The 13,159-nt window shown below is 39.8% G+C and overlaps 1 protein-coding gene across 1 annotated transcript; it reads right to left on the bottom strand.

Annotated features, from left to right (window-relative positions):
- Positions 1 to 887: 887 nt before the first annotated feature.
- LOC103769945 (centromere protein J-like) lies at positions 888 to 11,895 on the bottom strand (the record flags this gene model as incomplete). The annotated part of the gene is made up of 8 exons (XM_008937192.1): positions 11,518 to 11,895; positions 9,412 to 9,535; positions 8,368 to 8,601; positions 7,040 to 7,184; positions 5,387 to 5,492; positions 3,482 to 5,096; positions 1,904 to 2,036; positions 888 to 1,053 (listed from the first exon to the last, which is right to left on the bottom strand). Coding segments are annotated over exons 1-8 (2,901 nt in total), but the record flags the coding sequence as incomplete, so codon positions are not given.
- Positions 11,896 to 13,159: the final 1,264 nt, after the last annotated feature.

The raw sequence follows: 13,159 nt of genomic DNA, 5'->3' as shown, positions 1-13,159 counted from the left end.
AAAAAAAAAAAATCAGCTTAATGGGGCTGAGGGTAAAAGATAGGAGTTGTTTTCCTCCTTGAGAGGTATTATTTACTATAAACTATCAACTTCATAAGCTCTACTTCAATCACAGGAAAGGTCGTCTTGCCCTCTTGGCATCTTCTACACACCACAGATTGGCCAGTACAAACACACTTGAGACAGAGGCATGAAATCTTCAAGGCTGCCCTTGAGAGGGCCCTTCAGAAATCGTGGCATGGGGAAATAGGGAGGACACAGTCACCTAAAACACACGTTTAAACTGCCTGGGCAGATTCACAATGGCACTTCAATCTGCTGAAGTAAGAAAAACCTGCTGGGAAGGAGGAGGGAAGTCTACACATGATGTTTAATATGACTTGTCTGTACATCTCATGTACCATACATCTTGACAATGAAGGAGCAAACAGATCTTGGTTCCTAAATGTGACACCTAAAGAACTGCAAGTAATAATAAAACATACAGTAAATGTAGTAATCTACAATTTTCAAAGTTAAAACAGTTCAGACAGAATAAAACTCAAGTACAGTTCTAGTTTGCATTTTGATTCACTACCGTGAATAAAAATTTACAACTTGATATTAACTACATTAATTTTGTATCAAAATTGAAGATCATTCTACCATAGTTGTGGGCAGTTTTCAGTAAGGGAACATGACAAAAAGATTTGCTCATCAGGGGTTTCTGCCTTAAAGCCAAACAACATTGTTAAGACTGTAGGACCTTCCTCAGTTAGGCCATGTCTGCTAACAATTCCCATCTGGAAACCACTTGGAGCCTTTCAGGTAAGTTGGAGTTCTGTACTCGACTGCCTCTAAATGAACTTACGTGTTCCTGTGTGAACTAGAATAATATATTTTTATACCTGAATTTCATCACGTTCTTTTTTATCTGGAATTGCTCTAGCTTCTGCGGTATATTTTTCAAAAACTTTACGTTCCTTCTGCAGTTTTTTCATTTCCTTTTTTTTATATTCTTCTATTTCAGCCAGTTCTTGGGCTTTCTGCTGTTGAAAGTCTGCAATTTCTTTCCTATAATTATGAAAAAAGAGTTATTTTATTTCAAAACTACTGCAAATCTGGATTTTAAGGACGAAAATGATGACTCTGAATTTTGTGGTCACTGATTCCAATCCAGCATCTGTTATCCCCAGGAAGATTAACCTATAAATGGTTTTACTTTTTTAAGGAGCAAGAATTGTCACACAGTTAATGTTTGAAGTCCAACAATTACTATTTTTGTATCTTCTAGTAACGAAAGATATCCTGAATTTAACAAAGATTTGGCTAAAATCCTCCAGCATTCTTGAAAGCAGTAGAACACCATTCCCCCAAAAGAGCCAGGAAAAGAATCTGCTAACAGCAGGAGGTCACAAATTAAACATTAGCCAGCAACACTATGCTGCTTCCATATAAACCAAAAATGGCTTTAGTAGGAATAGGTGTGCCACACTTAAGTTTCTAGAGATAATTATTCTGCTCTACGTGTCACTTATAAGTGCCCAGTTCAAATGAAAATACTCTCAGTTTGTACACAGAAACTTCCAATCCAAAGGAAGGGCATCAGCCCTGTTAGGGTGAAGATCAGTTCTGCACAGACCAGTTTAGGACTGCATTGTCATTCAGAATAAAAGTATACAAATCCTCCAAAGTATAGCCTTTAAGGATATCACATTAAACTACCAGGGGTTCTTAATATTATAATGTGAGTAACGATTACAGTTTAATATATACACAGAGCAGCAACCAGTTTCTTGCCCTCTGTCTCCACTGCAACTGAAACACAGCAATTAGTTACCTGTGCTGTTGGCAACTGGACATTATGATAGTCCAGAACATAGTATGTAAGTGAGTGCCCCAAAATGTTTCCATTAAAAATTACCTGACACTCGCCAGGGCACGCTCTCTTTCTTCACGGAGTTTAGTCAGAGTCGTGTTTTCAGCTCTGAATCTCTCTATTTCAGCTTCCAGTTCAGCCAGTCTCTCTCTCAGTACCTGGGATGGAGCAGTGTTTCCTGGCAAAGAGCAGCCAGGGCCAAGCTGTTTCAGTGGCAGCCATAAGACTGAAGTAAACTATTATCACACACCAGTTTAAAAAAATATTTTAAAAAATAAACCAAGGGAAACTATTTTGGAGATAGTCATAGTAGTGCGAAAAATTTCTACTATTCAAATAAAACAGAAGTGACATTTTAAAGCATTATTCACTCAAATACCTCAAATATTGAGTACCTTGTTTGTAGAACTAGATATATATTAGGAATTGGAATGTGAAGGGCTTTACATCAAGGGAGGGAAATTAAATGAAGGTACAAAGGCCAAGCATCAAACAGGAAAGCTTACGGTTTTAAGTTTCTCCAAGTTTTACTCACAACAAAGTCTGCTCACACCCATCACCAATGTGAGAGCTTTTACAGAGACAAATAATAGATTTATGGGCTCTTATTCCATCCCAGTTTCCTGTTCAGTCACGGCTTAAATTTCCCAAGGTTTTAAGAGTCTGCTTCTGAGCATGCAACAGAAGAGCCTAAATACTGATGCTACAGGGTGGTAGTTGCCTCATTCAACCTTAAATGCTCTGAGATTGAGTAAAAAAAACCTACCCCTCTCTTCCTGCAAATATCTAGCAGGCATCTTTAGACAACCCTACAAAATCAATTCTCTACAAAACAAGCATCCAAAGTAGCAGCCTTCATATGAACTCCTAAAAACTGAAGAAAATACTAAACATTAATTGGAGCAGAGTTTGAAATCAAGATCTCACCACCTTACAGAGAAGGTTCAAATGCCCTAGGCTATGCCATCATGCCTTCACTCAACAACTGCATTAATGACCTCACACAAACACAACGGCCTCAACAGAAGCTTTCAGGGACAGTCCTCCCCCAGGCTATAACCATATGGTTGAAATCAACTTGGGCAAAGCAGAAAAATGAACCCACGTTTCCCATACCCCTCATGAATTCTCTAGACACTGTATGACTGTAGGAGAATACAGACAGGGCTGTCACCTCCTTGTTTTCCTAAGAGGAACAAGCTAACCCAACAGCACACAGCATTACCCTGCTGGGGTGGAAAGGCACACTGTAGTGGAAAGGGAGCTACCACTTAATTTTCAAAATGCCTTTGTTACTTTCCTCGATTTGAAAAAGGTGATCAAGCAGCTCCAGATCAAAGCTAGTTAAATGAGCTGCTCTGACAGAAAGCTACTCTCCAGGAAAAAAATTATTACAAAAGAGAAGTTTTCACTGATCATGCTCATTCTGCAGGCTGCATAAATGTTGGATCTGATGTCAGACAGGATACCAGGTGAGGAGATGAAAGACAACATTCATTCCCTGCAGCAGAAGTCTCCACTTAACCCCTTCAGTGTAATGTCAGGTTGCAGCTTAAGTGTTAGAAGGTAAGACTTGTAATAAATGTCTTCTTCCACACTTCCTACCACCCGCTGTGCTCTCACCTCCTGGCTCCTGTTCCACAGGTGGTTTGCCCTCACGCTCCAGGTGACAGCCTGCCTGCTGCTTCGGTTTCAGAGAGGGAAACAGTTTCATCATCAGGTTGGATACAGGAGGTCCACTGGAATCACTGTCCACTGCAGGCTCCTTGAACATATCATCTCCCCTCTTTGAGGAAACTTTTCTCTTTATTGCTTTATCTGGGAGAGCTGTATCATTCTCACTGGGAAAGTCTGTCTGTAAAGGTATTTTAGTATATTTTTCAGGTAAATCACCGTCATCAAGATCACTCCATGTTCTTTCATCATCAAACTCAAACTTACTCCTACTTATACAAGATATGCTTCTCTGATGGTCTGAAGCTTTTCCAATCTTTTGCTTTGACAGTGCACTGCAATCTGTGTCTGAAAAGCCAAGGTCAGCATCTCCATTTTTGCTTTCTTTGCTGAAGTCTGTAACAGGTCCTCCATAATCAAAAAACTCTGGATCGTCGCTTTCTCTGTGGCTCCCAGAAGATGTCTTAGCATCTTCATTTTCACACTTTAATGTGGTCTCAAATTCACTCTCAGAATCTGTGGTAGTATCACCATTGCCCTCACCCTTACTTTCATTTACAAGCCATTGATTACTTTTTAAAGCAGGAGCTGCTCTCATGGAAGAAGCTGAAAGTATTTCACTGTCCATTTTATTCAGTGGATCCTTCATTCTAAAAGCTGTTCCTAATTTTGAGGCTGCATGCTTAACTGTTCCATCATGTACACTTCCCTGTGTCACACAGTCTTCCATTTTGTTTTTCTTATTTATAAGCTCAACAGCCAGCACCTTTATTTGTTGCTGTTTTGTCTTGATAGGGGTAGAAGACATTCTACGGCCTTTCAAAGTTTGCTGATCTTGATCTAAGATCCTTTGCACAAATGACGAATTACTTGAGAAAGATATTTCATCTGCAGCTTGTTCTAGAAACAAAAATTCATCTAATTCAAGATTCTCTTTTTCCTTTTCTTTTTCCCAGTTTTGCAGCTTACTCTGAAATGAAACTTCAAAAGAAAGTTCTGAATCTCTTACAGGATGATCTACAGCACATTTGGAATTAGAAAAGGCACTGACCAGCTCACGAGATGGCTGAGGCTTTTCTGTGCCAGGTAATTTGTTTCTGATTTTGCCAGTGTTAGATTTAGCAAATTCTACTGCGTTCTCTTTATTTTCTATATTGGTTTTAATTTCTGATGAGAAAGTATCTTTCCTCTGTCCATCATGATTTTTTCCTGGTTGCATTCTTGTTTCTGATGGCAAGGTATTTCTTCCATTGTGGTTCCTGAGGACCAGAGTCTTCTGAACAGGACCATGTTTCGCTTTGCCCGGGTGGTTATACTTCACACATGATCCAAAAGTGTTTTCAGAAGCCTGTTCATTGCCAGGAGGCATAGTTCTCTTCTGGTTTTGTGATCTGTCTGCTTTAATAACATTTCTGTTATCTGAAGCCCTTTGTTGAACTTTCGGGGTGTTTTCTCCAAGTTTTGTCATTTTAGATTTGGTGTTAGTGAACCTTGTTAAGCCTTCTCCTCTTTTCAGGAAGGGTCGTTTGATCACTGGTTTTTGAATGGTTGATCCATTTGTCTCCTGAAAAGGGGTAAAAAAAAGTAAAATGCACAATGTTAAAAAGCCCCTTACACAGTTTGAAGATGTCTTCAAATAAACCCCACAGGTGAGTAAGAATTTGTACAGTACATTTCTACTGGATTTTTAAAGACATCTTAAGTTAAATATTTGGGGCTTACTATTTTCTTTTTAAGACTGTGAATACTGCACTAGGTGTTAGCTTTTAACACGTGAATCTTCCTTGTACATTTTTAAAGCACTTATTCCATCTTGGTACAATAGATAAAGAAGAAAAATTTAAAATAAATAACCTGTAACTTCTGGTTTTGCTCCAGGCGCTGCTCTTCTAGTTGTATCTGTTCTTCCAGGAATTCTTCAAATGTCTGTTTCTTCTCCTGAATTGCAGCTTTAATAGGTCTGGTGTAATTAAAAAAATAAAATTAAAAAAAAAAAAAACCACACAAACACAAGTCTTGTATTTCTAGATGTTTAGCATCACTACTATTTAAAGACCTAAGGTGTAATTACATAAAAGATGACAAATTATGAGGTACTTTGGTCATTCAGTGTTAATCTGAGATGTGCATTAAAATACAAGTTGTTTATCTTTTGAGAAATGGTTTATCAAATCCTTGCTATAGTTAAAAGACACTGCATGCAGGGTTTACTGTTTCTTCTTCTACTGATTTTCCTCTGCGACCCTTTCTTCTGCTCAGGGCACCAAGCTTTCACTCCTATTTTAGTCATGCTGCAAACTTCTAGAGCATCACCTTCCCACTCAGGAGTGCTACTGAGATCCTGTTCCTCATCTGCCCCTTTGATACTGCAGCTCCCTCGCAGGCACTCTGGGCCTGGCTGGGGTGGAGCCAGCTCCCTTCACAGCAGCCCTCCCGGTGCCACGCCTCGGATTTGCGGGTACAGCAGCGCTGGTAACCCACCCATGTTTTAGCTGTTACCGACCACTGCTCGCACAGCATGAAGGTTTGCTTTGTTTTCTCCTGCTGCTCCCTGCCCCAGCAAGCAGGCTGAGAGTGAACAAGACCCTGAGAGGGGACACAGCCAGTACAGCTGACCTGAACTGACCAAAGGAACATTCCTTGCCACAGAACAGCACGATCAGCAGTAAAACCTGGGGCTTGGTCTTCCAAAAGTACCTGTTGCTCAGAGACTTAGTGGGCATTGGTCTGTTTGTGGGAGGTGGCATGTGATGGCCTTCACACTATTTGGGGTATCTCCTCTTTCCTTCACTTAAACTTGTTTTTATCTCAACCCACAAGTGTTCAGAGTTTGGTCCTCTGACACCCTCTCCCACTCTGCTCTGGGGGACAGAGCAAGCAAGCAGCTGGGTAAGTGCTTAGTTGCTGGCTGGGCTCAACCCACCACAGCACGGAACAAGTATTTCTTCGTTTTGTGATGGCCCAGCAGACAAGGCAGAACTTTAAAAACAATGCCAACCACTATATTCACTCTGTCAACTCCGTAAACATGATTTTACCAAACATGAGAAGGCTTCTGCCACAAGCACTATTATTACTTCTTAGCCATTTACAGACCTTCATTACCCAGAGTTATGTTTGTTTACACTAAAAACTCAGAATCTCACCCTTATCCTTCACAGTACTGCTTTCACCACATAACAGTGGATAGGAGGTTGTAACAAATCAAATTAGGAACAGTAATAATTACTGCTTCTATACTAAGCTATATTAAAATGTTTTTCTAAACTATCCTTACCCCAGGTTACACACACCTCTTCAGCCAAAAGACAATATCTCACCTTTCACAGCATATGCAATTTCAAGCCACAGTGTCTCTTACTACAGGTCTCCATAGTACCTAACAAAACGGAATCCTTGGTTGAGAAAGCCACACAAATTGAGAATATCAGACTCTTTCAGTCAGGGAGCAGAATTCAGCTAAACTGTGTTATTTGTCAAAAGCTGCATAATAACAGTCTGAGTTACCTTTCCTCTGAATTAGTCCATGAATGTTTTCCTCTGCTAAAATTTTCAGCAAGATCTGCACTTTCCACACATAAAGGATCAACGTGATCATCTTCACTCTCCATTATCATTTCCATCTGTCGCTCTGGACACCACATGGTTTTTCCTATGAAATTAACAGAAGGGTTTTTTTTCCCTCCCCAACAACAAATCAATTTTCAGCTTACATCTAAGTGGCCTCCATGTCAGATTAAAACCAGAAAGGAGCTTCATGGTAATGTAGGCTGGATTAAATTTCTCCAAACTAATTCTTATTTCAATTTCAGCTTTCTTTTTAAAGTAAAGCAAATTATGCATTAACAATTTTTCACAGATTCCAATTGTTCGTCTTCTTTGCAATTGTTAATTTATGGCTCAAAAATAACTGAACAAATTTGGATGGCTGCTGTATGGAAGAGCTCCCTTATAATATATACATGGGAAACAGAAGCTTGTTAAATTAAGATATGTTTATCCTTTCACATCCTCTTAGACCAAGCCCTCTGATTAAAAGTATTAAAGCTGGTATAAAGCATGGTGAAATGTAATATCTTTTCCTCAAAACCTCTACAGGTTAGTGAGGTTTAACTTGATTAAATTGCTAGATTCATACCAAAACCACTATTCCAGTCATAGCAGCTAAGCAGCCATGCTGGTGCCAATGGTAAAACCAAGAGGAGGAAAGATAAAAAAAAAACCAGTCTATTGCTTCTGATCTACAAATAATTTTTAGACGTGTGGTGTGACCTCGTCAACCCATCTGGATTCCTAACTCCAGTTCAGTTACTAATCTTTACAACAGAGCTGGTCTGAAGACATTCTGTACCCCTGGATAGACTGTTATTTTCCATTTGCCACATGAAAACATGGGTACAGTTCAGTCCAAACAATTCAGCTATCCAAAATCTGTCACTATTTGCTATTTTCCCAGTCTTTATCATATATATGCTTTAGCAGTAATGATTTTTTTTTTTTTCCTAAAATAGACAAGCATTTCATACAAACAGAAGAACCTGATTTTTGTCTCAAGCAGCTTTTAACAAAACTCATGTGGGCTTCAACAGGAACACTCCGAAGTCTGAAAACTGTCAGTAAACCAACCAACAAATCCAGTAAACCAACCAACAAATCCAGTAAACCAACACCTGTATAATATCTTCACAATTAGTAGAATGTTACACTCAGTAACTACAAGGGGATAAGAAAACCCCACCACACATCATTTTATCTTTCTATAAATTACTCACCAGTAACGTATTGGTCTTCCTCATTTTTCAAACAACCCTGCATTTTCAGAGGCACATCCAGACCTTGTTTCTCACAGGCTGGCACTCCTGAAAGGCTGTTCTTCAAAGATGAGCTGCATTCCTTGTTGTTTAACTTTTGCAAAAAGTCGCTGTCTTGTGTATGGGGAGAAACAACCGAAGCATAAGTTCTGTCTTCAAAAGTATTTTGATACTCAGAAGATGGCAATTGGTGTAAAGTTGTTAAGCCTGCAGAATGCCCAGGTCTTAACTTTTGACTTTCAGCCACTGGAGTATAGCCTTGAAATCAAAAGAAAAAAGAATGACTATGTCATTGTGATTGTATTACAACATCACTGTTCCACAGGGGAAAAGAAGTTGCACTGAAGGGCAAGACTGGTCACCCAGCCTCCATCATTATGTTATTGATGAAGAATAAGTGATTAGACAATCCAGATTTTGTTCTCCTAAGGTTAAGCCCAAAATTCACTCTCTCAGGTAGGCAGAGTGAAAGAAAGATAATCATTTAAGTCAGGTTGGACTGCTACTGCCAACAGCTGAAACCATTCCTGCTCAACTCTAAAAGCTCTTTCCAGCCCAGCAGTGTGCCCTCCATTTGCACAGAGCAAACCAGGGTGGAGAACTGATACAGGTTACAAGTGTTTGATTTTAAATACAGATCAGCTCTCTCATTAGTTCAGTTCACTGCCTGAACAACTTTGAGCTGCATGAGCACAAACAAAGAGAGATGATTTCATTTGGACATACTGACAACTTAAAGCAATCCAAAGTACTGTGAGAAACAGTTAATCAGAAAGAAAAGCAACTGTTGGTTTTAAAGTGTCTTTCATATTTTAAATATGTTCTTTGAAACAAAGGCTCTCATCGTAACACGCTGAGCTGTAGTTGGCATTTTATAAAAACAGGACAGTATTCCTTCCACAGTGGCACCCAACTTTCAGGCCCTGAAGCATCACAGCATGTATCTTAGACTAATCAAGTAATCTTCAGGTGAAAAATACTGAACACACTTTCAGATTTTAACTGGGAAATGAGATTAAATTTTTTCATTTACTCGAAGTATGTCACCTGCTTGCTTTCTCAACTTACCAAGAACTGCTGTCTGGCCAGACACCATGCTAAGTAGCTTCTGTTGCTCTTCCATCAGCCTTTGAAGTTGCTCCATCTGTTGTTTCTTTAGCTGTTCCTGTTTCTGTTGTTGCAATTCCTTCAGCTTTTCAGACAAAAAAAAAAAAAAAAAAAAAAAGGTATTAGAGGCTAGGTTTACTGAGAATGTACCACAGGGTAAATGTCACCAAGACAAAGGGTATTTGTTGTTTTAAAGCTGTTCCATTAGGTAAGTGTAATGTGAAGGAAATTAAGAATTTTCCCACCTATGAACACACATGGTATTTCCAGTTTGCCCACCTATGAACACACATGGTATTTCCAGTTTGCCCAGTTAACAGTTCTACTAGTCTTTAATTGACCAATCTGCAAAGAATCACTATACTTATTTCTACAGCACGGGAAAAATATTCAAATTCTGCTCTTTTAACAGGAACTTCTACTATGTTGTGCTTTTATTAAAATGTGAATTACTTCATAATAATTAAAGCTTCTGGAAAAGTGGGTTGGTTTGGGTTCGCCCCTCCGCTCCCTTCTCTCCAAGACCTTAGTTACAGTGAACATTACTAATACAAAGGACCACAGAAGAAAAGAGAACACTGGAGAACATTAAGATCCATGAAGCTGCCTGAAAAAGTAAAAAAATTAAATTCAGTAATCCAGTCTTCATTTTCTTGTGTGGCAGGAGTCTCTGGCTCTGCCCCAAGAGCCATACAAGGGCAGGGCATTCTGTACACTACCCAGCCCCAGCAATGGGTGGTGGGCCTCCGTGACCATCTCTGCCTCTCCAACACATACGCATGTGCTAGTTCCAGTGCCTCCAAAGGAAAGAGAGGAGGCCTCATGAAATCCTTCAACAATTGGACCACATCTGTCATCCGACAGGCAAGAAAAAGTTCCCTTGAATTTCCCTTGTAGCCTCTTAAAATTCCAGAGAAAACAGAAGGCACTAATGATCAAGATCTAAAGATCACCCAAGTCTCAACCCCTTTAATTTATTAAAGAAACCAATACTTCCACCTGTTGTGATAATATCCTCAGAAAAATCAAACTGAAAAAAAACTTATACATCCAAATCCACATTCACCACTACAAGCATCAGATTTTTTTTGTAATAGAGTGCCAGTAACTTTAAGACAGTAGACTTAATAATTCCTCTTAAGCTACCATTAAACCAGCTAATATCTGTCATTTAGCCACTATTTGATACTGATGACAATACTGAAAAGGTGAATAAATATTCTACTATCATGTAAAATACAGCAGAAAACTTTTCTAGTACCAGGTATGTTGTGCAGTTTTACTCTAGAACCACACACACCCCCAGCCTCTCTTCACTTAGATTTGTGCTGAGGCAGCTGCCAGTAGAGTAGACAAGGAGCTGAGTGAGTTCTTAAGGATTAAGAACAATATCCATTAAAGTACTGCCGAGCACTTTCAGCTAATGCAAGTTATATCTAGTAATCAGGAAGAGCTGTGAGAAAACGTATAGGTTACAGTGGATTAAATGATATACTTGCATTGGAAAAAACAATTAGTAACATCAAAGCATTGTAATTCCAGGCTTCTTTGTCCCAGTGTCTTGGATGATTCATCTCAGTCAACACTAATGTCTCTCTTCATCTAAGCAGAACCCTGTATATAGATGCACACACCTACTTCAGGAACTTACATAAGATGTTGCCATAGATACAAGAACATATAACTTCACCGTGTTGCAAGTATCTATGGTGAAATAACCACCAGCACCCCATTGCCATAGCTTCAAGTGAAGAAACAATGGAACCCTGTAAAACTGTAGTCACCATTACAGATAAAAAGATTTTGAGAGCAAGTACACTGCCACTGAATGAATTTTACTTTAAACTGCAACCTGTGCCAGCTACAAATAACAGAAATTAGGGACAATAACTGCACATCATGAGGAAGACACCAACCTTTATGCACGCCTAAGCGTGACTTAGGACTTGCTCTTTAAGCTTGCTGTGCTCTATACCTTGCAAAGAGTTTGCTTCAAGTACAACAAATCACATGCTGGAACAAAATAAATCTTAACAGATGTACACCAAGGAGTTCTAGGACTTTTACCTGTTCAAGTTTCTGTAAGAGTGGATCACTGTGATCGGATTTAGTCTGACCCTCCACCTCACCACGGACAAAGCCTGCTTTAGAGGTTTCTGTGTTACATGCTGCTGCTGGAAAAGAAGTTTCCGTGGCACACTGCCGAGGCGCACAAGGGCTGCCAGACTCTTCACACAAGGAGTCGTCACTCACAGAACAGCTGTCTGAAGGACACAACGCTCTGACAGGGAAAGCCATGATGTTTTCAGGTCCAGGCAACAAATTTCCTTTGTTGATTTTTAAACCGGTAAAACTAGGATCTAATAAGACTCCAGCACGGGAACTATCAGACATCCATTGTGGAATGAAGTTTTGGTCACTGTGCAGATCTTCAACAGCTGGCATCTTGTAAACTGTATTCCAATTTATTCACTGATGCAGCATTAGCATAACAATATTACGTTATGCAGCGTTAGGACAGTAAAATTTTCAAAGTTCCAGGTATTTGGTATGGATGGTTACCTACTTTTAGCACCTAGAAATTAAGCAGATGTACAAAGTAAGAAATCTACAATAACACACTCCCATAAAACAAAGTTACTCCTTTATAACCAACCTTGTGTATTTATAAAAATAAGTCACGATCTACTTTTCCCTTGGCAATAGAAGCAATTTGGACAAGAAGTAACAAATACTATCTGTGCAGAAAATCAACGTATTCCAAGTTTTAATCCTATTTGAGTGTCATTAATATTATCTCAAATATTATAAAGCTGTGTATAATATTCTCTTTGGTAGAACAGAGAGGAATTCAGAATATTTTTTAAAGTGCCTGCAACAAGAGATGAGAAGTGATTTGAGGGGCTGGAGGAGAGACTTCCTGCACAGGACCTTCATATTAATGCAAAGTTTCAAAGACGTCCATCTAAATAGAAATAAATATTTTACTGCACATATTTGAATGCAACAATTAACATTTTTGCGTGCTCCTTAGTTTCTCATGGAAACCCTACAACCATGCTGCCTGTTAGCTTCTTCCTCCCAACCACCTTTTTTAAAATCCATCCAAAAAAAAAAAAGCTTGGAGACCATAAGAGTTCCAGCGACAACCAAATACCTACAAGTGTCATGAATTAATTCAGGTAGGGAGGACACCCAAAGTGATATCCTCACTTAGGAAACAACAAAGACAGAACCACTGTCGAAGCGGCAGCAAGCCCTGCTACCTCAAACTACTCCCAGCGCAACAAACTCCCCGCCTGCGCCCCCCGGCTGTGTCAGGAGATAGAAAGGAAAGAAGGGGCCAGGCGACAAAGGACAGGCAACCACAGGAGCCCGGGATCAACAGTCCTGCTGACCAGGAAATAACGTACAGCTTCCTCGTTCCCAAGAGATCCGGCAATGCCAGCCTTCCCTTAGTTTCCTCCTGTAAAAAGGCTCAAAAAGGACTTGCTTTCAACCACAGCTTGAAACTGTGACTAGGAGAAGTGGCGAAGTTCCCTTAGAAAAATGTTTTCCGATCGCCTTCTGTTTTGAGATGCCACCGGAGGTTTCCCGGCGAGGTAAGGATGCCAGCATAGGCAAATTCAAGCCTACAGGTTCACAGGCTGGTTCTCCTGTAACCTTTGGGAGACCCTTTGGAGGCAGCCCGCCAGCTGAAAGCTTCCTC

The sequence above is a fragment of the Merops nubicus genome, unplaced genomic scaffold (assembly GCF_000691845.1).
Source record: "Merops nubicus isolate BGI_N331 unplaced genomic scaffold, ASM69184v1 scaffold34683, whole genome shotgun sequence".
In the NCBI taxonomy this organism is placed as follows: Eukaryota; Metazoa; Chordata; class Aves; order Coraciiformes; family Meropidae; genus Merops; species Merops nubicus.
This window is presented reverse-complemented; position numbering and strand designations above follow the sequence as displayed.